Source organism: Salmo trutta, chromosome 32 (assembly GCF_901001165.1).
Source record: "Salmo trutta chromosome 32, fSalTru1.1, whole genome shotgun sequence".
Lineage (NCBI taxonomy): Eukaryota > Metazoa > Chordata > Actinopteri > Salmoniformes > Salmonidae > Salmo > Salmo trutta.
The window spans coordinates 7,940,265-7,965,923 of NC_042988.1; the positions used below are offsets into that span (position 1 = coordinate 7,940,265).

Below are 25,659 nucleotides of genomic sequence, written 5' to 3' on the forward strand. Positions count from 1 at the left end.
GGGAGCATATAGAAGGGTGTCTACCAACATATTTCAGACCACCCAAACCTGTTTCTAAAACGTTATAAAGTCATGTTGAGTGTGTAATTCATACAACCCATACAAGGTTGATCTGTATCTTTACATAAGCAGTTGGGGTCCACAAACCACAATTACCCTTTAAGCAGGTGGTTACAACGTAGTTGACACCAAAGTTGCTGTGTACAAATGAAAAGGTGTTGCGTTTTCAAACATTAAATACTGTGGTTTTCGAAGTGAAAAGAAAAACAAAAATGTTTCTATATGGTGATATTTATTTAGGCCATAGTCCGATGGATTCACATGTTTATTTTTTATAAAAAATATCCTGGTTGAAAGGCCAATATTTCAAGATAAAACAGCAAATAACTCAAGATGTAACAATTCTTCGAGCGATGCACCTGTCCTTTCCCTGCATTTTCTCCAGACGTAAAACAACACTCAGGTATGAAAGTGTAAGGGAACTTCCACCTTTCACTTTTGGAATACCTTGCAGACTCTTTGTATAAAGGATCGACACAGGTTGGAGCATGGCAGAACTTGTGTATTCTAGAAATTGATCAGTCAGGAAGAACACGTTATCTCTTTATCCGTTGCGGAAGACTTACTTTTGTCGGAATTAGACGAAGTAGGCTGTCTTTCGGAAGGGCATTAACGTTGATTGCGGACAGAACGAGAACTACAGTTTATCTACGCTAAAATGGGTTCAATCAGCTTTTGGATGTGCTTGGTCATGACGATTTGCACCTGGAATAAAACCATCGGATGCACGTGGATGAGGACACTGCCTCGGTCTCCGAGCATGTTCCAAGTGTTCAGCAACAACACCATAACGATGCTTCAGAAAATGGTAGGATATAGTGTCATGTTTATTCACTTCCTGGTCATTGAGCTCTTGTCATCTTTTCAACATTTCATGAGCTGCTACGATTCATTTAAATTACCTGACTCCTTTTGCTACAGTAATAATAATGCAATTTTTGTTTACATTTTTGGCATCTCAGGGTCATGAAGTCTCTCGAGATCCTCAGATCACTTTCCCTGACAAACAATACAGACAAGTCAATAATTTCAAGGTAAGAAATATGCATAAAAAAGGTTTTGTTCTATCCATAAGCTTTCTTTCTGAGATTGGAATAAACACTGAATTCGGAAAGTATTCAGACCCTTTCACCTTTTCCACATTTTGTTACGTTACAGATCATTTCTAAAATTGGTTACAAATAAATAAATAATCATCATCAATCTACACACAATACCCCATAATGGTAAAGCAAAAACTGTTTTTTGTTTTGAATAAATTAGCAAAAATGTGTAAAAACATGTTTTGGCTTGGTCATTATGGGTTATTGTGTGTAGATTGATGAGAGAAATCATATTTATTCAATTTCAAAATGAGGCTGTAACGTAACAAAATGTGCAGATAGTGAAGGATTCTGAATACTTCCCGAATGCACTGTATATAATTAGGTTATAACGAATATGCAATTTGCTATAATTTTCTGATATTTGCCCTCAATTCACAAGGCATATACTAATACAATTCACTCTTCTTCTAGGCTGAGGAACAGATGGCCTTCATTTCGCATACTCTGAACGCTATAAAGAAATTGTACAGCAGTGGTAAATATGAGTCCACCGCCTGGGACCAGAAAGGAGTTGACAAGTTTATGAATGACCTCTATCGACAGACCTCGGAGCTGGACCAATGCGTATGTCATTTGTGATTTTCACCTCTTAAACATTAATGCAAAAAGGAAAAACATTATACTATCCTACTAGATTATAATATAAGTGGTTACATGTTAATCAAATCATAATATTAAATGAATTATTTGTATTTTGTTCTAACAGGTAAAGTCTATGAAAAGTAGACTATCAAAATATGTCAAAAGAGTGAACAAAAAGATGAGCCTTCACTTCAAGTTCCTGAAAAATTACTTGAAACGCGAGGTAGGTTGATCCATTTATCTTACAAAGAGAGTACATTCACCAAATCTGTATGTATTTATATGATGATACAACATGTGTCTATTCTCAAATCTTAACAAGTGTATTTCATTTATGCAGGAATACAGCGCAAGCGGCTGGGAAGACATCAGGACAGTGGTGCTGGCACACCTACAAAGACTAGACACAACATTAAGTAGCCAATGAGCGTTATGTGTGTGTTGTGTACATATTGTTTATTTATGTATGTATTTATTCAACTATTTATTTACACGTTTACTTTTTTCTATTTGGACGTATCTATTTATTGTGTAGTAATGTATTCACAACTCTGTGGAGTAAATCATTTTTTATACTGATTATGTGATTGACTTGGGCTATACATATCCTAATGTAACAATGTTTTCGTGCATTTTTTGTTGTTGTTGCTGTTATGAAGGCCATTGCATACTGTATTTATTTAATGCAACCTGATATTAATTTTTTGTTATTGTACTAATGAAATATATTTTCATTAAATAAATGTGTCCTATACAGCTGTAATCGTTTTTAATCACATAAATTGTAATTTACCGCATACACACATTTAGCAGATGTTTTAACGGGTTTAGCGATATGCTTGTATTTCTAGCTCTACCACTGCAGTAATATCTGACAATACACAACAATACACACAAATCTAAAAGTAAAAGAATGGACATAAGAAAGATAGAAATATGTCGGAGTCCAGAGTATATATATATAGAGTACCAGTCAAAAGTTTGGACACTCCTAAGGGCTTATATTTTTGACAACTTTCTACATTGTAGAATAATAGTGAAGACATCAAAACTATGAAATAACACATATGGTATCATGTAGTAACCAAAAAAAGTGTTAACAAATCAAAATATAATTTATATTTCTTTAAAGTATCCACCCTTTGCCTTGACAGCTTTGCACACTCTTGGCATTCTCTGAACCAGCCTCAGGAGGTAGTCACCTGGAATGCATTTAATTTAACAGGTGATCCATGTTAAAAGTTAATTTGTGGAATTTCTTTCCTTCTTAATGCGTTTGAGCCAATCAGTTGTGTTGTGACAAGGTAGGGGTGGTATACTGAAGATAGCACTATTTGCTAAAAGACAAAGTCCATATTATGCAGGAAAAGCTCAAATAAGCAAAGAGAAATGACAGTCCATCATTACTTTAAGACATGAATGTCAGTCAATGCGGGAAATTTCTAGAACTTTGATCGTTTCTTCAAGTGCAGTCGCAAAAACCATCAAGCGCAATGATGAAACTGGCTCTCATGAGGACAGACACAGGAAAGGAAGACCCAGAGTTTCTTCTGCTGCAGAGAATAAGTTCATTAGCGCTACCAGCTTCAGAAATTGTAGCCCAAATAAATGCTTCACAGAGTTCAAGAAACAGACACATCTCAACATCAAGTGTTCAGGGGAGACAGCCTGAATCAGTCCTTCACAGTCGAATTGCTGCAAAGAAAACACTACTTGTGTGTGTGTGTGTGTGTGTGTTGGGATGTATTGACATTATGGACAGTATGTGGATAGAATGACTATTTTTTATGAATTTGCAACTGGGTTTTATTTTGACTTCGACGATTTTGTTATCAGACTTATTTTATCGGTTCACGCGAAGTTATTAGCAGTTGAAAGCAAAGCTCGCGAATAGTCTTTCCTCGCTATAGTAATAGTCTAGCCGATATCTACATGGAATAATCTTATCTTGTGGTTCAACTATAATGTAAAGCTGATTTAAAGGAGAATGTGTATAGATTTACTGTGATTTGTTCGTCCAGGAGAAGGAGCAGGCATGGAATTCATACTGCTGCATGTGCTAGTCTGGAAAATGAAAGTTCCCTCCTCCGGTAGGTTGATCAGGGGAAATTCTCCATACAGTTTTCTCTTTCCTAATTCCACATAAAACTACTTAACACAGCCAAGATGTTCAAACTCATCTGGAAAACTAACAGCGAAACAAACTGCTATTTACAATGTATACAATGCAGAGTTGGACGTGTATTTGTCTTATTATTTGCAGTATGCAGAGCGTGTGTCATTGCTGTGACTGGATCCGACACCACTACGGTCACTTGAGCTCAGAATACCTTTCCCTGCTGGACCAGATGGTGAGTTATCAGCACACTGTAAGAGGAGACTGAATGCATGTATTAAGGACAGCAAAACAACCAACCAAGTAAAATAGTCATATGTTTCATGTTTAGCATCTGTGTTAGAAAACTGTTAACCTATATTTGAATATACATAGTAAAAGGGCGCTAAGGCTATAATGACAGCGATCAAGAGAGTATATCTACATTAGGCCTACTGTACTTGCAGTATAAGTTATACTTTATGTCTGTCTTGATTGGTCTTGAAGTTTTTGACACGTGACTTAACGTACTATATTGGTTGTTTTCCAGGGAGGAGATATCACAAAGCAGGATGCCCCAGTCTTTTTCCCAACATCACTTTACAGACACATAGATGATGCCGAGGAAAAAACTAGAATTTTGTCTTATCATGTTCTGATGTACTTTGGAATGGCGGTCTTGACCCAATGTTATATGGATGCCTTAAAACTTGTTTGGGATAGGGGGCAGTATTTTCTCGGCTGGATGAACTGTCAAAATAGCTGAGCTATGTACTCAGAATATTGAAAAATGTGCTTTCGCCGAAAAGCTATTTTAAAATCTGACACAGCGATTGCATAAAGGAGTTCTGCATCTGTAATTCTTAAAATAATTGTTATGTATTTTGTCAACGTTTATGATGAGTATTTTTGTAAATTCACTGGAAGTTTTTGGTGGGAAAACATGTTCTGAACATCACACGCCAATGTATGGATTAAAACCTCTTAGGGATAGGGGGCAGTATTTTCACTTTTGGATGAAAAAAATGTGCCCAAATTAAACTGCCTCCTACTCAGACTCAGAAGGTAGGATATGGATATTATTAGTAGATTTGGATAAATAGTTTCTAAAACTGTTTGAATGATGTCTGTGAGTATAACAGTACTCATATAGCAAGTAAAAACCTGAGAGAAATCCAACCAGGAAGTGGGAAATCTGAGAATTGTAGTTCTTCTTTTGAATCCCTATCGAAACTACAGTGTCTAAGGGGTCATGTTGCACTTCCTAAGGCTTCCATTGGCTGCCAACAGCCTTCAGAAAGTTTTTTCATCCTTCTCCTGTTACTGGGCAGAAAATAGGAGCTCAGTCAATCAGTGGCCTGTCTGAGGACAAGGGACTTGGTGATTAGCGAGCCCGCGAGCGCGCCGTTCCTTTTTTTCTTCTGGAATGAATACGCTATTGTCCGGTTGGAAAATTATTTCATTTTTACGTTAAAAATACCCTAAAGATTGATTGTAAACATTGTTTGACATCTTTCTACAAACGGTAATGGAACTTTTGAGCTTTTCGTCTATTTATTTGCGCCCCCGCCTCGTGCCTTTGGAATAGTGTTCTGGACGTGCCAACAAAACGGAGGTATTTGGACATAAATGATGGACTTTATCGAACAAATGAACATTTCTTGTGGAAGTGTGTCACATCCTGACCAGCAGAGGGAGCAATTGGATTAGTTTTGGTCAGCATGTGGCAGGGTTTTTGTGTGTGTGAATGGTTGTGTTGGTGATTAGGATTCCCAATTGAAGGCAGGTGTGTTGAGTTGCCTTTGATTGGGAGTCCTATATAGGAGTGTGTGTTTTTCTTTGGGGTTGTGGGTAATTGTTTCTTGTTTAGTGTGGTTGCACCTGACAGGACTGTTGGCTGTCGGTTTTCTCAGTTTGTTTTTGTTATAGTGTTCTTTCTATTAAATTCAAGATGACGAACACTAACTCTGCTGCATTTTGGTCCACTTCTTCTCTCCATGACGACAGTTGTGACAGAATTACCCACCAAACCAGGACCAAGCAGCAGAGGAACGAGGAGGAAGGATGGACGTGGGCAGAGATAAGGAGGAGCGTTTCCAGGGCTATGGAAGAGTTTAGTAAACTCGAGAGGCAGCCCCAAGATTTTTTTTGGGGGGGCACAAGGGCTGTTTGGCGGGGCGAGATGGGAGCCCCAGGCCAGCTCCCCGTACCCTTGTAGGGCAGAGACAGACTGGACAGGTCCCGTGCTTTGGGGTTGTGGCTGTGGTGAGGCCTGGGATTTTCAGGCTTGTAGGCACAGTACCAGCGCCCCGCATGTGCCAGGGCGAAGTGAGCATCGAGCCGGAAGGGGTGATGCCAACCCTGCGGTCAAGACCGCCAGTGCGCCTCTAAGGTCCGGTGTTTCCCGCTATACGCACTAGCATGGAGGTGCGTGTCTCCAGGCTGGCACGTCCGGTACCAGCCCCACGAATCAGACGTCTAGTGCGTCAGCCCAGCCTCGCCAGTCAAGAGTCACCAGAGCTGTCCGCCAGTCAAGAGTCACCAGAGCGGTCCGTCTGCCAGGGTCAGCCCGAGTGGCCCGACTGCCAGGGTCAGCCCGAGTGGCCCGACTGCCCGGGTCTGCCAGAGTGGCCCGACTGCCCGGGTCTGCCAGAGTGGCACGACTGCCCGGGTCTGCCAGAGTTGCCCGACTGCCCGAGTCTGCCAGAGTGGCCCGCCTGTCCTCCGGGTCTGCCAGAGTGGCCCGCCTGTCCTCCGGGTCTGCCAGAGTGGCCCGCCTGTCCTCCGGGTTTGCCAGAGTGGCCCGCCTGTCCTCCGGGTCTGCCAGAGTGGCTCGCCTGTCCTCTTGGTCTGCCAGAGTGGCCCGCCTGTCCTCCGGGTCCGCCAGAGTGGCCCGCCTGTCCTCCGGGTCCGCCAGAGTGGCCCGCCTGTCCTCCGGGTCCGCCAGAGTGGCCCGCCTGTCCTCCGGGTCCGCCAGAGTGTCCCGACTGTCCTCCGGGTCCGCCAGAGTGGCCCGACCGTCCTCCGGGTCTGCCAGAGTGGCCCGCCTGTCCTCCGGGTCTGCCAGAGTGGCCCGCCTGTCCTCCGGGTCCGCCAGAGTGGCCCGACCGTCCTAAAATAGTGTTAGAAAAGATTTCTAACACTATTTTAGAGTTTTGTTGACGCTATGACTTCGTGGATAACTGTATAGTTTGCATTGATGGTTTGAGCTATGTACTCAGAATATTGAACAATGTGCATTCTCTGTAAAGTTATTTTGTAATCTGACACAGCGGTTGCATTAAAAAGAAGTATATCTATAATTCTTAAAATAATTGTTCCATAATTTGTCAACGTTTATGATGAGTATTTCTGTAATATGTGTGCTCATTGTGCTCATTTACCGGGAGTTTTGGAGGCTAAACATTTTCTGAACATCACGCGCCAATGTAAAATGCTGTTTTTGGATATAAATATGAACTTGATCAAACAAAACATACATGTATTGTGTAACATGATGTCCTATGAGTGTCATCTGATGAAGATCGTCAAAGATTAGTGCTTAATTTTAGCTGTATTTCGGGTTTTTGTGACGCCTCTCCTTGCTAGGAAAATGGCTGTGTGGCTTTTCTTGTTTAGGTGGTGTCCTAACATAATGTAATGCTTTCCTTTCGCTGTAAAGCCTTTTTGAAATCGGACAATGTGGTTGCATTAACGAGAAGTGTATCTTTAAAATGGTGTAAAATAGTCGTATGTTTGAGAAATTGAAATTATTAGATTTTTGTTGTTTTGAATTTTGCGACATGCTATTTTGTCAAACGATCCCATTAACCTCTTACATCTAGACGTTCCGCTAGCAGAACACCGCTCCAATATCCAATGATTGGGCGTGGCGCGAAATACAACTCCTTGAAAATCCGAAAACTTCCATTTTTCAAACATATGACTATTTTACAGCATTTTAAAGACAAGACTCTCCTTTATCTAACCACACTGTCCGATTTCAAAAAGGCTTTACAACGAAAGCAAAACATTAGATTATGTCAAGAGAGTACCCAGCCAGAAATAATCACACACCCATTTTTCAAACTAGCATATAATGTCACAAAAAACAAAACCACAGCTAAATGCAGCACTAACCTTTGATGATCTTCATCAGATGACACTCCTAGGACATCATGTTATACAATACATGCATGTTTTGTTCAATCAAGTTCATATTTATATCAAAAACCAGCTTTTTACATTAGCATGTGACGTTCAGAACCAGCATTCCCACCAAACACTTCTGTTGAATTTACTAAATTACTCACGATAAACGCTCACAAAAAACATAACAATTATTTTAAGAATTATAGATACAGAACTCCTTTATGCAATCGTGGTGTCCGATTTTAAAATAGCTTTTCGGTGAAAGCACATTTTGCAATATTCTGAGTAGATAGCTCGCCATCACGGGCTAGCTATTTTGACACCCACCAAGTTTGGTACTCACCAAACTCAGATTTACTATAAGAAAAATTGGATTACCTTTGCTGTTCTTCGTCAGAATGCACTCCCAGGACTTCTACTTCAACAACAAATGTTGGTTTGGTTCCAAATAATCCATAGTTATATCCAAATAGCGGCGTTTTGTTTGTGCGTTCAAGACACTATCCGAAGGGTAACGAGGGTGAAGCGCGGACGCGTATCGTGACAAAACATTTCAAAATATTCCATTACCGTACTTCGAAGCAGGTCAAACGCTGTTTAAAATAAATTTTTATGCGATTTTTCTCGTAAAATAGCGATAATATTCCGACCGGGAGTCGTTGTTTTCGTTCAAAGACTGATAATCTAAAATGGACTCTTCACATGCACGCGCACACCCGTCTCATTGTTCTCAGATCGACCACTATCCAAATGCGCTACTGTTTTTCAGCCATGGGCAGCAAAGTCATCATTCAACGTTCTGGCGCCTTCTGAGAGGCTATGGGAGCCTTAGAAAGTGTCACTTTACAGCAGAGATCCTTTGTTTTGGATAGAGATGACAAAGAAGGCCAAGAAATGGTCAGACAGGGTACTTCCTGTACAGAATCTTCTCAGGTTTTGGCCTGCCATTTGAGTTCTGTTATACTCACAGACACCATTCAAACAGTTTTAGAAACTTTGGAGTGTTTTCTATCCAAAGCTACTAATTATATGCATATTCTAGTTTCTGGGCAGGAGTAATAACCAGATTAAATCGGGTACGTTTTTTATCCGGCCGTGAAAATACTGCCCCCTATCCATAACAAGTTAACAGGATCCTATCTCGAAGGGGTCCTCAACAGGTTACAATGGGATATAATAGTTGTATGTTTGAGAAATTTGAATTATGACATTTTTGTTGTTTAGAATTTGCCGCCCTGCTATTTCACTGGCTGTTGAATAGTGTGTCCCGCAGCAGAGAGGTTAAATGTATTTGGCTAAGGTGTATGTAATCTTCCGACTTCAACTGTACATTGGGATGATGCAGTTTAGACATTGTTTGCTCATTGACGTCTTACACATTCTAAATTCTATAGTTGTACATCCTTTATATGTCGGCTAGACATCAACATTCTATTATGATATCTTGGCGACATCTTCCCAATGTGCAAACGCTCTTCAAACTACATATTCCCTAACCAATTCGATACCTCAGGCAAAAGTGTCTATGATTACTGGGGAGAAGACTCAGGGAAAACTGATTACATCACACAACTTGTGTAAAACAGCTTGGAAAGCCCCAAAATGCTTCCACCGCAGGCGTCATGTGACATAAGACGTTTCAGCACCATTGACATGTATCACTACTAGCGCTAAAACGCATGAAGACGTCAGCCGCTTCAGCACATTGGACGTTGCCACAAGGTCAAAGATTCTATCAGTTGTCCTGTGTTGTGGCTGCAGCCCTGTTGCTAATGTTGTTGCCATGCCTGTAAAACTATAGGCAATAAATGAATGATATATATGATGGGAAATGTAGCTCTCTGAACTTTTTGAAATCACGTTTCAAGTGTCACTCTTATGATTCATCCTCATTGCTGGTCTCCAATAGAAAAAAAATATTTAATACATAAGGCCTACACTAAGCCTATATCAAATAAAACCAAGGCCCGTATTTATTAAGTATCTCAGAGAGTTGCGTTGCTGATATTGGATCAGTTTTGCCTCATAGATTATAATGAATGGATAGAGTGGGTCCTGATCCTAGATCAGCACTCCTACTCTGAGACGCTTTATGAATAACTGCAGCAGAATAATTAGGCTACATCTGAAATTTTTGCCTACAACATGACATGTCAATATGAAACAATCGTTGACAATTTTATCAAGACCCTGATGGAACAGCTGTGTTCGTACTGGGTTAGAACAAAAGCCTGCACCTCCTCCTTCTGGTCTCCAGGACTGTGCAGACAGTTTTGGTGACCACTTCCCTACAGTATATGATTTTGTAGAGTTGAACAGGCCTTGTACATTATGAATTAATCCCAATATAATACAGAAATGGGCAGCAATAAACCAATGCCAAGATTTGACCTTGTATAGTCATTCAAAAACGTGCAAAAGACTATGACACACGCACACACACACAGAGCCCTGTCAAAACTATTGACACTGTAGGGAAAATATCCCTGATATCGTAGCCTATACCAAGGAACTTTTGTCACATTCTTTTTCATTTTCCCCTTGTAAAATAAACGACAAATAGAAAGTTCCAACAAATCATGTTGTCGTTGCTTGTCAACGTTGCATCACCAGCAGACAACAGTAGGGTGAAAGTTGGTTACGTCATTGTGAAAATGAAAGTTGAGAGATATGGGTAGTGAAGCGACGTCTCCCATTCACTTTTCATTTGTAGCGCAACAGCAGAAGACTACGGAACAATATTTCGGACTAACTTTGAACGAAACCCGCTAAATGAATGTCTTATATGGCTACATTTCTTAATTAAGAAGTGTGGGTTTTATTTCGACTTCGACGATTTTGTTATCAGACTTTTTTTTATCGGTTCACGCAAAGTTATTAGCAGTTGAAAGCAAAGCTCGCGAATAGTCTTTCCTCGCTATAGCAATAGTCTAGCCGATATCTACATGGAATAATCTTATCTTGTGGTTCAACTATAATGTAAAGCTGATTTCAAGGAGAATGTGTATAGATTTACTGTGATTTGTTCGTCCAGGAGAAGGAGCAGGCATGGAATTCATACTGCTGCATGTGCTAGTCTGGAAAATGAAAGTTCCCTCCTCCGGTAGGTTGATCAGGGGAAATTCTCCATACAGTTTTCTCTTTCCTAATTCCACATAAAACTACTTAACACAGCCAAGATGTTCAAACTCACCTGGAAAACTAACAGAGAAACAAACTACTATTTACAATGTATACAATGCAGAGTTGGACGTGTATTTGTCTTATTATTTGCAGTATGCAGAGCGTGTGTCATTGCTGTGACTGGATCCGACACCACTACGGTCACTTGAGCTCAGAATACCTTTCCCTGCTGGACCAGATGGTGAGTTATCAGCACACTGTAAGAGGAGACTGAATGCATGTATTAAGGACAGCAAAACAACCAACCAAGTAAAATAGTCATATGTTTCATGTTTAGCATCTGTGTTAGAAAACTGTTAACCTATATTTGAATATACAAAGTAAAATGGCGCTAAGGCTATAATGGCAGCGATCAAGAGAGTATATCTACATTAGGCCTACTGTACTTGCAGTATAAGTTATACTTTATGTCAGTCTTGATTGGTCTTGAAGTATTTGACACGTGACTTAACATACTATATTGGTTGTATTCCAGGGAGGAGATATCACAAAGCAGAATGCCCCAGTCTTTTTCCCAACATCACTTTACAGACACATAGATGATGCCGAGGTAAAGACTAGAATTATGACTTATCATGTTCTGATATGCTTTGGTATGGCGGTCTTGACCCAATGTTATATTGATGCCATAACCAAAGCCTATTCTAATCTTCTTTTTATATCTTCCTGTGTAGGTTGAGGACAAAGTCAGGTTCCTGAAAGACACCATCTATCAAATCATAAATCTGTTTGATGGGAATATGAAATCTGTCACCTGGGACAAGAAAAACCTGGACGATTTCCTCAACATTCTAGAACGCCAATTGGAGAACCTTAATTCCTGTGTAAGTAATTGGTCTATTTAAAGTATAATCCCTCTTTAGGTCAGGGCTCTCCAACCCCGTTCATGGAGAGTTATCCTCCTGTAGGTTTTCACTCCGTTTTGTTACGTTACAGCCTTTTTCTATAATTGATTAAATAGATTTCCCCCCTCATCAATCTACACACAATACCCCATAATGACAAAGCAAAAACCGTGTTTTAGACATTTTTGCTAAATGTATTAACAATAAAAAACAGAAATATATAAGTATTCAGACCCTTTACTCAGTACTTTGTTGAAGCACATTTGGCAGTGATTACAGCCTTGAGTCTTCTTGGGTATAACGCTACAAGCTTGGCACATCTGTATTTGGGGAGTTTCTGCCATTCTTCTCTGCAGATCCTCTCAACATCTGTCAGGTTGGATAGGGAGCGTCGCTACACTGCTATTTTCAGGTCTCTCCAGTGATGTTCGATCAGGTCAAGTCCGGGCTCTGGCTGGGCCACTCAAGGACATTCAGAGACTTGTCCCAAAGCCACTCCTGCGTTGTCTTGGCTGTATGCTTAGGGTCATTGTCCTGTTGGAATGTGAACCTTCGCTCCAGTTTGAGGTCCTGTGCGCTCTGGAGCATTTTTTCATCAAGGATGTCTCTGTACTTTGCTCCGTTCATCTTTCCCTCGATCCTGACTAGTCTCCCAGTCCCTGCCAATGAAAAACATCCCCACAACATGATGCTGCCACCACCATGCTTAACCGTAGGGATGGTGCAAGGTTTCCTCCAGATGTGATGCTTGGCATTCAGGCCAAATAGGTTTCATAAGACCAGAGACACTTGTTTCTCATGGTCTGAGAGTCCTTTAGGTGCCTTTTGGCAAACTCCAAGTGGGCTGCAATGTGCCTTTTACCGAGGAGTGGCTTACGTTTGGCCACTCTACCTTAAAGGCCTGATCGGTGGAGTACTGCAGAGATGGTTGTCTTTCTGGAAGGCTCTCCCATCCCCACAGAGGAAATCTGGAGCTCTGTCAGAGTGACCATCGGGTTCTTGGTCCCCTCCCTGACCAGGGCCTTTCTCCCCCGATTGCTCAGTTTAGCCAGGCGGCCAGCTCTAGGAAGAGTCTTGGTGGTTACAAATTTCTTCCATTTAAGAATGATTGAGGCCACTGTTTTCTTGGGGACCTTCAGTGCTGCAGAAATATTTTGGTACCCTTTCACAGATCTCTGCCTCGACACAATCTTGTCTCAGAGCTCTACGGACAATTTCCTCAACTTCATGGCCTGGTTTTTGCTCTGACATGCACTGTCAACTGTAGGACCTTAAATATACAGGTTTGTGCCTTTCCAAATCATGTCCAATCAGTTGATTTTACCTCAGGTGGACTCCAATCAAGGTGTAGAAACATCTCAAGGATGATCAATGAAAACAGGATGCACCTGAGGTGATTTATGAGTCTCATAGCAAAGGGTCTGAATTCATTTGTAAATAAGGTGTTTCTATTGTTGCATTGTCATTATTGGGTATTATGTGTTGATTGATGAGGATTTATTTTTCTTTAATCCATTTTAGAGTAAAGCTGTAACTTAACAAAATGTGGAAAAAGGGAAGGGGTCTGAATACTTTCCGAACGCACTGTATATGGGTTATTACAGATTTTGAGCCAGTTTGCGACATCACATAAATAATACTGCAGCACTGAGAAATGTAAATTATTGTGGATTATAATTAATGGACATTTTTTTGTATGCTTTGATACATTTTTCATTATAGCAAATCAAGTTTGATATTTTAAAGTGGAAATTACAATCTTTAGACTCCTTTTCAAACATTGAATACACATTAAGGTTCCATTTCCTGCCGTGCAGGAAAATTCTCTGAAAAAAAGTGATCAAGTGAAGATCCTACATCTGTATGATGCTAATGTTTTGTTTAATTTTGTCCAACAGGTATCACCTGCCATGAAACCTGAGAGGAGACTGAAACGCTACTTCAAGAAGTTGAATAAGAATGTTCTGAGAAAAATGGTGAGTTTGGTTTCGTATGGAAACGTGTTTAATACATGTAATCAAATGAATATAAACTAGGCTAGGCTAAACAGTAGCAGTGTTCATTTAAAAAAAAGTGGGTTTTGGGGACATATGTATCAAGCATCTCAGAGAAGTGCTGATCTAGTATCAGGTCTCCTCTGTCCTTATAGTGATCTAAAAGACAAAACTGATCCTAAATCAGCACTCCTTCTCTGAGAAGCTTAATACATACGGCACCAGTCCTTTCTTTGTTGTTCAAGACAACATGGTCATTATTTCGCCAAGAAAGTTCACCCCACTAATATTTCAAATGTTCTGTGTTTTTCAGAACTACAGTGCACAGGCGTGGGAGCTCATCAGGAAAGAGACAAAACGTCATCTGCAAAGATTGGATATCCTTGCGGCACAGATGTACTGATCATCCAGAATCATTTCAGAAGCTACGCCCTTACCAGTTTATAAAGCTTGAATACAATCATGTGGGACCCTGTCAGTCTATTTATTATATTTAAATCCATAAATTATTGTTTTTTATTTGTATAATTTATTATTTATATTTTGTATTTCCCTTTTGTACCTGTGTTGAACTGAACTGTATTGCCGGTCTACTTGAAAAACCAGTGAAAAAATAATATTGAAAATGTGAATAAAAATGTATTTTGTATTAATTGTCCAAATTTCGTTCTTGTCTGAAACCAATGAGAGTGGATTTATAATATCTTATCTAATCATCAGAGGGGATGCACATTAAACCTGTTGCTGATCAGTCACATGATAATTTCTACTTTAAATTTATGTATGCTTGTAGTTTTGTTTGTTTCTGTAACTTATTTTGAATGTGTTTTTGTACTTTGTGAGGGTTGCTGTTGTTTTTGTTTTTCCTGTTTGTTTTTGTGTGGTAACCACACTGTGGCAGTGGGCTGAAGGGGATGGGGAGATCTGGGTGAGGAGTAGAGGATAATCTGGGGACCAGGAACATTTAGCCCCCACTTGACATTGTGGATGTTTATTTATAAAGTCTGTCCAATGTATTAAACACCTGAATGTCTTACTATGATTGGAGGAGAAATCAGAAAAAAGACATGGAAAGACGAAATGGAAAAAGAGACAAAAAACAAGCAATACCTTTAATGCATAATAGTTTAGTTCCCTGAAAGAGGCAGGGAGTGCAAATAATAAAAACAAATCATTTATATAGCTTAGTCATATACATATAACTTTTTAAGTGGCGTCGTGGGGATCCTCCAAATAATTCTCAATGGATTACTGAGGTCAGTAATTGTATGACATTAGACAAAGTGTGTATTATATAGGCCAATGTGGCAGCACTTTCATAAGACTTGGAAATCCTGGATAGAATAGAGTTATTGTAGATATACTGTATATCCATTTGTATAATGGTATGAGGTTGTTATTTAACATCTATAATGGTGTGTATGCGTTTTTATGGTAAAGTACTAAGAGACCCACCTGTTTCATTCCCCACCTGTTTACCAAGAAATATAGTTTTGTTTTTGTTGTTGTTGCCTGTTTTGCATGTTATTTTGGTATTAATACGTGTCACACATCAGTTTGCAAACAATGTTAAAAAGAATCTTCATAAAGCTGCATACAAACATGGTCTGTTGAGTAAGGCAGCCCCAAAATGCAGGTGTTTCAGCCTAGCTCAGTGCTTTCTGTGGTGGTGGGGCAGCCATCGGAGAATGCAGAGCATAGGGGTTGGTAATATTCTCTAGTTACATTTACATTACATTTAAGTCATTTAGCAGACGCTCTTATCCAGAGCGACTTACAAATTGGTGCATTCACCTTATGATATCCAGTGGAACAATAGTGCATCTAAATCTTTTAGGGGGGTGTTAAGGATTACTTTATCCTATCCCAGGTATTCCTTAAAGAGGTGGGGTTTCAGGTGTCTCCGGAAGGTGGTGATTGTCTCAGTGTTCTGTCACTCATTGGGACACTCCGCAAAATCTTCGCAAAATCTACATGGAGAGCTTGAAAATTCAAGAACATTTTGAAGATAAATACACAACTCAGAGGATGTGAGGACAAAAAAATGTGAGTACTAATGTTCAATAGCGAATTGGAAATAGGAGTTGGGTTTCAGTTCAACATCTGTTCAGAATCTGTGGAATGTCACTCCTGAACTCAGAGTGACGTGTGCTACGTGTGCCACATTGTCATTGGTCTGTACATTGAGTCGGGGGCAGAAACTTGATTTTGCCATCATGACTCACATTCACAATCTACTGTCAAAACCTTTTCAAGCCTTGTCATATGAAAAGATATTATAGATAAAACGTGTAAGTGATCATCGGCCATTGGACATGAACATTACACAACAAGTTGGAAACTGCAAATTCAACAATGAGCGGATTGGAAGGAATCAGTGGCTAATTTCAAATAACTAGCCTGCTATTCAGTAGACTTGTGTGTGTTCCAAGTCTGGGTTTAACCTGTTTGGGATAGGGGGCAGTATTTTCACGTCCGGATGAAAAAACGTACCCGATTTAATCTGGTTCTACTCCTGCCCAGAAACTAGAATATGCATATAATTAGTAGATTTGGATAGAAAACACTCTACAGTTTCTAAAACTGTTTGAATGGTGTCTGTGAGTATAACAGAACTCATATGGCAGGCCAAAACCTGAGAAGATTCCATACAGGAAGTGGCCTGTCTGACAATTTGTTCTCTTTCTAGGGCATCTCTATCAAAAATACAGCATCTCTGCTGTAACGTGACATTTTCTAAGGCTTCCATTGGCTCTCAGAAGGCGCCAGAAAGTGGAATGACGTCTCTGCAGTCTCTGGGCTAAGTACAGAAGCTCTGTTTGTTAGTGGTCAGGCAGGGAACAATGACACTGGAGTGCGCGTGCACTAGACGACTCCATGTTTTTCTTTCAGTCTATGAATGAATATAACGTCGCCCAGTTGGAATATTATCGCTATTTTACGAGAAAAATAGCATAAAAATTGATTTTATACAGCGTTTGACATGCTTCGAAGTACGGTAATGGAATATTTTGACATTATTTGTCACGAAATGCGCCCGCGCGTCACCCTTCGGATAGTGACTTCAACGCACGAACAAAACATTTCAATATAACTATGGATTATTTCGAACCAAAACAACATTTGTTGTTGAAGTAGAAGTCCTGGGAGTGCATTCTGACGAAGAACAGCAAAGGTAATCCAATTTTTCTTATAGTAATTCTGAGTTTAGTGAGCACCAAACTTGGTGGGTGTCAAATTAGCTAGCCTGTGATGGCCGAGCTATCTACTCAGAATATTGTAAAATGTGCTTTCGCTGAAAAGCTATTTTAAAATCTGACACCGCGATTGCATAAAGGAGTTCTGTATCTATAATTCTTAAAATAATTGTTATGTTTTTTGTAAACGTTTATCGTGAGTAATTTAGTAAATTCACCGGAAGTTTGCGGTGGGTATGCTAGTTCTGAACATCACATGCTAATGTAAAAAGCTGTTTTTTTATATGAATATGAACTTGATTGAACAAAACATGCATGTATTGTATAACATAATGTCCTAGGAGTGTCATCTGATGAAGATCATCAAAGGTTAGTGCTGCATTTAGCTGTGGTTTTGGTTTTTGTGACATATATGCTTGCTTTGAAAATGGCTGTGTGCTAATTTTTGGCAGGGTACTCTCCTGACATAATCTAATGTTTTGCTTTCGCTGTAAAGCCTTTTTGAAATCGTACAATGTGGTTAGATTAACGAGAGTCTTGTCTTTAAGATGGTGTAAAATAGTAATATGTTTGAGAAATTGAAGTTATAGCATTTTTAAGGTATTTGTATTTCGCGCCACGCTCTACCATTTAACGTACAGGTCATGCTCCAGCAGTCGCCCAAGCACCTTGCGCACCAGGGATACATGCGGGGCGCGTGTGGCGGAATAGATCAGGATGTCATCCATATACACCACCAAACCCTGCCCGTGCAGGTCCCTGAGAATATCGTCGACACAGGATTGAAAAACGTCTGGAGCATTCTTTAACCCATACGGCATGACGAGGTACTTATAGTGGCCCGATGTGGTACTAAACGCGGTTTTCCACTCGTCTCCTCCCCGAATACGCACCAGATTGTACGCGCTCCTGAGGTCCAGTTTCGTGAAAAAATGCGCTCCGTGAAATGATTCCATCACCGTAGCGATGAGAGGTAGCGGGTAACTAAACCCCACTGTGATGGAATTTAGACCTCGATAATCAATGCACGGACACAGACCTCCCTCCTTTTTCTTCACGAAATAGAAACCCGAGGAGACGGGTGACATGGAGGGCCGAATGTACCCCTGTCTCAGAGATTCCGTGACATATGTCTCCATAGCCAGCATTTCCTCTTGTGACAATGGGTACACGTGACTCCTGGGAAGTGTAGCGTTTACCTGGAGGTTTATCGAGCAATCCCCTCGTCGATGAGGTGGATGGGGAAAGGTTGGTCCAACGACACCAGGGGAATCCCTAGCCTTAATGCGAGCCCACAATCCATAAAGTTTCCAGCTGCGCCTGAATCGACTAGCGCCTTATGCTGAATAGAGGGGGAAAACTCAGGAAAAGTTATAAGCACAAACATATGGCCAACAGGGAGCTCTGGGTGAGGCTGGTGCTTACTCACCTGGGGTGAACGAGGAATGCTCTGCCTGCCATCCCGATTCCCAGAGGAGCTCCTCCAGCACCGGTCGGCAGTGTGTCCTCTCCGACCACACCGGGTACAGGAGGAGCCTCCTCCTCCAGTCCCCCTCGATGCGGCCCCCCCTAGCTCCATGGGGATGGGAGCCGGAGGGCCTGGAGGTGGAACCAACAGGGCCCGTTCTGGACGCCCGCGGGCAGCCAGCAGGTTGTCGAGACGAATGAACATGTCAATGAGCTCGTCTAGGGAGAGGGTCGTGTCCCGACAGGCTAGCTCCCGGCAGACATCCTCCTGGAGGATACAACGATAGTGGTCCATCAGGGCTCTGTCGGTCCACCCCGCCCCAGTAGCCAAGGTCCGGAACTCCAGAGCAAAGTCCTGTGCGCTCCTCGTCTCCTCTGTTCACCCGCCACCGTTCACCCGCCACCCGGCCTTCTGGTGGGTGGTCGAACACGGCCCGGAAACGGCGGGTGAACTCGGGGTAGTGATCCCTCGCCGAGTCTGGGCCATACCACACTGCGTTGGCCCACACCAGGGCACGACCCGTTAAGCAGGAGACGAGGGCGCTCACGCTCTCCTCTCCCGAGGGAGTTGGACAAACGGTAGCCAGGTACAACTCCAGCTGTAGCAGGAACCCCTGGCACCCAGCCGCCGCTCCATCGTACTCCCTGGGGAGAGCCAGGGATCTGGACGCCGGAGGAGGGGTAGTAGGTGGAGGGGGAAGAGGAGCTGGGGATGAGGTAGGGAGGTCACTCCTCTCCCATCGGTCCATCCTCTCCATCATTTGGTCCATGGCCAAACCAATCCGGTGGAGAATGCTGGTATGATGGAGGACCCGTTCCTCCATCGATGGGAGAGGGGGCGCAGCTGCTCCTGCTGACTCCATAAGCTGGTGCGGGATTCTGTCACGAGTTACTAGGAGTGGTGGTAGAGTTAAGTGCATAGAGCAGTGGTGAAGATAAACAACCTTTATTCTTCCCGGCACAAAACGGTCAACGCCAAAACCAACGGGCGCGTAAAACAAATGACCAACCCAATACAACGGGCAAAACAGTCAGGAGAGAGAATAACAATTCGTAAGCCAGCACATCCAAAAATAAACACAACAGTAAACGTAATCCCGCACAAACCTGGGCGGGGTAAGCAGGCTTAAATAAAACACAAATCAAGAACACAATAGGGAACAGGTGCAACCAATAAGACTAAACAAACAGAAAAGGAAAAAGGGATCAGCGGTGTCTAGTAGGCTGGCGACGACGACCGCCGAGCTCCGCTCGAGCAGGCAGGGGAGCCACCTTCGGTGGGATTCGTGACAGGGGCATGAAACAGGTGGGGCTCTGAGTATTATACCACAGAGTGTAAACACCCATTCACACCATTCTAGATGTTAAATAATAACCTCATATAACCTAATACCATTATACAAATGGATATACAGTATATCTACAATAAATCTATTCTATCCAGGCATTCCATGAAAGGACTGTGTACTGCCACATTGGCCTATATAATACACACGTTTGTCTAATGTTACACAACAATTGACTTCATTTATCCATTGAGAATTATTAGGAAGATCCCAATGATGCCACTTAAAAAGTTGTACATATATGACTAAGCTATATAAATGATTTGTTTTTATTATTTGCCCACCAGCACCCTGCCTCGTTCAGGGAACTAAACTATTATCCATTAAAGGTATTACTTGTTTTTTGTCTCTTTTTCCATTTCGTCTTTCCATGTCTTTTTTCTGATTTCTCCTCCAATCATAGTAAGACATTCAGGTGTTTAATACATTGGACAGACTTTATAAATAAACATCCACAATGTCAAGTGGGGGCTAAATGTTCCTGGTCCCCAGATTATCCTCTACTCCTCACCCAGATCTCCCCATCCCCTTCAGCCCACTGCCACAGTGTGGTTACCACACAAAAACGAACAGGAAAAACAAAAACAACAGCAACCCTCACAAAGTACAAAAACACAGCAAAAATAAGTTACATAAACAAACAAAACTACAAGCATACATCAACTTAAAGTAGAAATTATCATGTGACTGATCAGCAACAGGTTTAATGTGCATCCCCTCTGATGATTAGATAAGATTTTATAAATCCACTGTCATTGGTTTCAGACAAGAACGAAATTTGGACAATTTATACAAAATACGTTTTTATTCACATTTTCAATATTGTTTTTTCACTGGTTTTTCAAGTAGACCGGCAATACAGTTCAGTTCATCACAGGTACAAAAGGGAAATACAAAATATAAATAATAAATTATACAAATAAAAAACAATAATTTATGGATTTAAATATAATAAATAGACTGACAGGGTCCCACATGATTGTATTCAAGCTTTATAAACTGGTAAGGGCGTAGCTTCTGAAATGAGTCTGGATGATCAGTACATCTGTGCTGCAAGGATATCCAATCTTTGCAGATGACGTTTTGTCTCTTTCCTGATGAGCTCCCACGCCTGTGCACTGTAGTTCTGAAAAACACAGAACATTTGAAATATTAGTGGGGTGAACTTTCTTGGCGAAATAATGACCATGTTGTCTTGAACAACAAAGAAAGGACTGGTGCCGTATGTATTAAGCTTCTCAGAGAAGGAGTGCTGATTTAGGATCAGTTTTGTATTTTAGATCACTATAAGGACAGAGGAGACCTGATACTAGATCAGCACTTCTCTGAGATGCTTGATACATATGTCACCAAAACCCACTTTTTTTTTAAATGAACACTGCTACTGTTTAGCCTAGCCTAGTTTATATTCATTTGATTACATGTATTAAACACGTTTCCATACGAAACCAAACTCACCATTTTTCTCAGAACATTCTTATTCAACTTCTTGAAGTAGCGTTTCAGTCTCCTCTCAGGTTTCATGGCAGGTGATACCTGTTGGACAAAATTAAACAAAACATTAGCATCATACAGATGTAGGATCTTCATTTGATCTCTTTTTTTCTGAGAATTTCCTGCACGGCAGGAAATGGAAACTTAATGTGTATTCAACGTTCTAAATAGATTCTAAAGATTGTAATTTCCACTTTAAAATATCAAACTTGATTTGCCATAATGAAAAATGCATCTAAGCATACAAAAAAGAGCAATAATTATAATCCACAATAATTTACATTTCTCATTGCTGCAGTGTTATTTATGTGACGTCGCAAACTGGCTCAAAATCTGTAATAACCCATATACAGTGCGTTCAGAAAGTATTGGGACCCCTTCCCTTATTCCAAATTTTAAGTTACAGCTTTATTGTAAAATGGATTAAAGAGTAAAAAATCCTCATCAATCTACACACAATACCCAATAACGACAACGCAAAAACAGAAATACCTTATTTACATATGAATTCAGACCCTTTGCTATGAGACTCAAAATTCATCTCAGGTGCATCCTGTTTCCATTGATCAGTTGACAGTGCATGTCAGAGCAAAAACCAGGCCATGAAGTTGAGGAAATCGTCCGTAGAGCTCCGAGACAAGATTGTGTCGAGATACAGATTTGGGAAAGGGCACTTTGTAACCACCAAGACTCTTACTAGAGCTGGCCGCCCGGCCAAACTTAGCAATTAGGGGAGAAGGGCCTTGGTCAGGGAGGTGACCAAGAACCCGATGGTCACTCTGACAGAGCTCCAGATTTCCTCTGTGGGGATGGGAGAGCCTTCCAGAAAGACAACCATCTCTGCAGTACTCCACCGATCAGGCCTTTAAGGTAAACTGGCAAAACGTAAGCCACTCCTCTGTAAAAGGCACATTGCAGCCCACTTGGAGTTTGCAAAAATGCACATAAAGGACTCTCAGACCATGAGAAACAAGCGTCTCTGGCCTTATGAAACCTATTTGGCCTGAATGCCAAGCATCACATCTGGAGGAAACCTTGCACCATCCCTACGGTTAAGCATGGTGGTGGCAGCATCATGTTGTGGGGATGTTTTTCATTGGCAGGGACTGGGAGACTAGTCAGGATCGAGGGAAAGATGAACGGAGCAAAGTACAGAGACATCCTTGATGAAAGACTGCTGCAGAGCGCACAGGACCTCAAACTGGAGCGAAGGTTCACATTCCAACAAGACAATGACCCTAAGCATACAGCCAAGACAACGCAGGAGTGGCTTTGGGACAAGTCTCTGAATGTCCTTGAGTGGCCCAGCCAGAGCCCGGACTTGACCTGATCGAACATCACTGGAGAGACCTGAAAATAGCAGTGTAGCGACGCTCCCTATCCAACCTGACAGATGTTTGGAGGATCTGCAGAGATGAATGGCAGAAACTCCCCAAATACAGATGTGCCAAGCTTGTAGCATGATACCCAAGATGACTCAAGGCTGTAATCACTGCCAAATGTGCTTCAACAAAGTACTGAGTAAAGGGTCTGAATACTTATACATTTCTGTTTTTTATTGTTAATACATTTAGCAAAAATGTCTAAAACACGGTTTTTACTTTGTCATTATGGGGAAATGTGTGTAGATTGATAAGGGGGAAAATCTATTTAATCAATTATAGAAAAAGGCTGTAACGTAACAAAATGTGGAACAAGTCAAGGGGTTGAATACTTTATATGTACTTTATAAGTAGATTTCTCCCCTTGTAGTGGAGTAGGCTACTGCTAAACCAGGGCTCTCCAACCCTGTTCCTGGAGAACTACCTTCCTGTAGGTTTTCACTCTAACTCTAATCTACCACACCTGATTAATTAGCTGGTTGATAAACTGTATCAGGTTAGTTATAACTGGAGTTGGAGTGAAAACCTACAGGAGGATAACTCTCCATGAACAGGGTTGGAGAGCCCTGACCTAAACAGGGATTATACTTTAAATAGACCCATTACTTACACAGGAATTAAGGTTCTCCAATTGGCGTTCTAGAATGTTGAGGAAATCGTCCAGGTTTTTCTTGTCCCAAGTGACAGCCTTCATATTCCCATCAAACAGTTTTGTTATTTGATAGATGGTCTCTTTCAGGAATCTGACTTTGTCCTCAAACTACACAGGAAGATATAAAAAGAAGATTAGAAAAGGCTTTGGTTATGGCATCAATATAACATTGGGTCAAGACCGCCATACCAAAGCATATCAGAACATGATAAATCATAATTCTAGTCTTTACCTCGGCATCATCTATGTGTCTGTAAAGTGATGTTGGGAAAAAGACTGGGGCATCCTGCTTTGTGATATCTCCTCCCTGGAATACAACCAATATAGTACGTTAAGTCACGTGTCAAATACTTCAAGACCAATCAAGACTGACATAAAGTATAACTTATACTGCAAGTACAGTAGGCCTAATGTAGATATACTCTCTTGATCTCTGTCATTATAGCCTTAGTGCCCTTTTACTTTGTATATTCAAAAATAGGTTAACAGTTTTCTAACACAGATGCTAAACATGAAACATATGACTATTTTACTTGGTTGGTTGTTTTGCTGTCCTTAATACATGCATTCAGTCTCCTCTTACAGTGTGCTGATAACTCACCATCTGGTCCAGCAGGGAAAGGTATTCTGAGCTCAAGTGACCGTAGTGGTGTCGGATCCAGTCACAGCAATGACACACGCTCTGCATACTGCAAATAATAAGACAAATACACGTCCAACTCTGCATTGTATACATTGTAAATAGCAGTTTGTTTCGCTGTTAGTTTTCCAGATGAGTTTGAACATCTTGGCTGTGTTAAGTAGTTTTATGTGGAATTAGGAAAGAGAAAACTGTATGGAGAATTTCCCCTGATCAACCTACCGGAGGCGGGAACTTTCATTTTCCAGACTAGCACATGCAGCAGTATGAATTCCATGTCTGCTCCTTCTCCTGGACGAACAAACCACAGTAAATCTATACACATTCTCCTTTAAATCAGCTTTACATTATAGTTGAACCACAAGATAAGATTATTCCATGTAGATATCGGCTAGACTATTGCTATAGCGAGGAAAGACTATTCGCGAGCTTTGCTTTCAACTGCTAATAACTTCGCGTGAACCGATAAAATAAGTCTGATAACAAAATCGTCGAAGTCGAAATAAAACCCACAGTTCTTAATTAAGAAATGTAGCCATATAAGACATTCTTTTAGTGGGTTTCGTTCAAAGTTAGTCCGAAATATTGTTCCGTAGTCTTCTGCTGTTGCGCTACAAATGAAAAGTGAATGGGAGACGTCGCTTCACTACCCATATCTCTCAACTTTCATTTTCACAATGACGTAACCAACTTTCACCCTACTGTTGTCTGCTGGTGATGCAACGTTGACAAGCAACGACAACATGATTTGTTGGAACTTTCTATTTGTCGTTTATTTTACAAGGGGAAAATGAAAAAGAATGTGACAAAAGTTCCTTGGTATAGGCTACGATATCAGGGATATTTTCCCTACAGTGTCAATAGTTTTGACAGGGCTGTGTGTGTGTGTGTGTGTGTGTGTGTGTGTGTGTGTGTGTGTGTGTGTGTGTGTGTGTGTGTGCGTGTGTATGTGTGTGTGTGTGTGTGTGTGTTTGTCATAGTGTTGTGCACGTTTTTGACTATACAAGGTCAAATCTTGGCATTGGTTCATTTCTCCCTTTTTCTATATAATATTGGGATTAATTCATAATGTACACGGCCTGTTCAACTGTAAAGATCATATACTGTAGGGGAGTGGTCACCAAAACTGTCTGCACAGTCCTGGAGACCAGAAGGAGGAGGTGCAGGCTTTTGTTCCAACCCAGGACAAACACAGCTGTTCCATCAGGGTCTTGATAAGATGTCAAAGGTTGTTTCATAATAAAATGTCAAATTGTAGGCTAAAATTTCAGATGTAGCCTAATTATTCTGCTGCATTTATTCATAAAGCGTCTCAGAGTAGGAGTGCTGATCTAGGATCAGGACCCTCTCGTCCATTCATTATAATCTATAAGGCAAAACTGATCCAATATCAGCAATGCAACTCTCTGAGATGCTTAATAAATACGGGCCTTGGTTTTATTTGATATAGCCTTAGTGTAGGCCTTATGTATAAAATATATTTTT

General features: G+C 41.0%; 3 protein-coding genes and 1 long non-coding RNA gene across 6 annotated transcripts; 3 read left to right on the top strand and 1 right to left on the bottom strand.

Annotated features, from left to right (window-relative positions):
- The first annotated feature begins 718 nt into the window (after positions 1 to 718).
- LOC115170662 (interferon a3-like) lies at positions 719 to 2,175 on the top strand. Its single transcript, XM_029726907.1, has 5 exons — positions 719 to 868; positions 1,023 to 1,094; positions 1,578 to 1,730; positions 1,873 to 1,971; positions 2,089 to 2,175. Exons 1-5 carry the CDS (start codon positions 719 to 721, stop codon positions 2,173 to 2,175), a joined length of 561 nt encoding a protein of 186 aa, XP_029582767.1.
- A 1,336-nt stretch (positions 2,176 to 3,511) lies between these two features.
- Positions 3,512 to 4,602, top strand: LOC115170957 (uncharacterized). The gene is made up of 3 exons (XR_003871116.1): positions 3,512 to 3,838; positions 4,012 to 4,099; positions 4,394 to 4,602. It is a non-coding gene; the product is annotated as an uncharacterized LOC115170957 (long non-coding RNA).
- Positions 4,603 to 9,243: 4,641 nt separating this feature from the next.
- On the top strand, positions 9,244 to 14,649 carry LOC115170955 (interferon a3-like). Of its 2 annotated transcripts, XM_029727367.1 has the most exons (6): positions 9,244 to 11,077; positions 11,251 to 11,338; positions 11,633 to 11,707; positions 11,832 to 11,981; positions 13,901 to 13,978; positions 14,310 to 14,649. In XM_029727367.1, the coding sequence occupies exons 2-6, from the start codon at positions 11,252 to 11,254 to the stop codon at positions 14,397 to 14,399; spliced, it is 480 nt and encodes a 159-aa protein (XP_029583227.1). In that variant the 5' UTR covers positions 9,244 to 11,077; position 11,251; the 3' UTR covers positions 14,400 to 14,649. The 2 variants fall into 2 exon arrangements, with proteins under 2 accessions (XP_029583227.1, XP_029583226.1); XM_029727366.1 differs by lacking the exon at positions 9,244 to 11,077 and having other exon boundaries at positions 11,086 to 11,338.
- A 6,140-nt stretch (positions 14,650 to 20,789) lies between these two features.
- Positions 20,790 to 25,092, bottom strand: LOC115170956 (interferon a3-like). Of its 2 annotated transcripts, XM_029727369.1 has the most exons (6): positions 24,397 to 25,092; positions 24,136 to 24,223; positions 23,767 to 23,841; positions 23,493 to 23,642; positions 21,465 to 21,542; positions 20,790 to 21,132 (listed from the first exon to the last, which is right to left on the bottom strand). In XM_029727369.1, exons 2-6 carry the CDS (start codon positions 24,220 to 24,222, stop codon positions 21,043 to 21,045), a joined length of 480 nt encoding a protein of 159 aa, XP_029583229.1. In that variant the 5' UTR covers position 24,223; positions 24,397 to 25,092; the 3' UTR covers positions 20,790 to 21,042. The 2 variants fall into 2 exon arrangements, with proteins under 2 accessions (XP_029583229.1, XP_029583228.1); XM_029727368.1 differs by lacking the exon at positions 24,397 to 25,092 and having other exon boundaries at positions 24,136 to 24,388.
- Positions 25,093 to 25,659: the final 567 nt, after the last annotated feature.

Bases quoted from the DNA above. Each gene is read 5' to 3' on its own strand.
- LOC115170662 (XM_029726907.1), top strand. From the start codon at position 719: ATGGGTTCAATCAGCTTTTGGATGTGCTTGGTCATGACGATTTGCACC. The intron at 1,095-1,577 runs GTAAGAAATATG...CTCTTCTTCTAG, and splicing joins GACAAGTCAATAATTTCAAG to GCTGAGGAACAGATGGCCTT. The intron at 1,731-1,872 runs GTATGTCATTTG...TTGTTCTAACAG, and splicing joins CCTCGGAGCTGGACCAATGC to GTAAAGTCTATGAAAAGTAG.
- LOC115170955 (XM_029727366.1), top strand. From the start codon at position 11,204: ATGTATACAATGCAGAGTTGGACGTGTATTTGTCTTATTATTTGCAGT. The intron at 11,708-11,831 runs GTAAAGACTAGA...CTTCCTGTGTAG, and splicing joins GACACATAGATGATGCCGAG to GTTGAGGACAAAGTCAGGTT. The intron at 11,982-13,900 runs GTAAGTAATTGG...TTTGTCCAACAG, and splicing joins TGGAGAACCTTAATTCCTGT to GTATCACCTGCCATGAAACC.
- LOC115170956 (XM_029727368.1), bottom strand. From the start codon at position 24,270: ATGTATACAATGCAGAGTTGGACGTGTATTTGTCTTATTATTTGCAGT. The intron at 23,842-24,135 runs GTGAGTTATCAG...GTTGTATTCCAG, and splicing joins TTTCCCTGCTGGACCAGATG to GGAGGAGATATCACAAAGCA. The intron at 21,133-21,464 runs GTGAGTTTGGTT...TGTGTTTTTCAG, and splicing joins AGAATGTTCTGAGAAAAATG to AACTACAGTGCACAGGCGTG.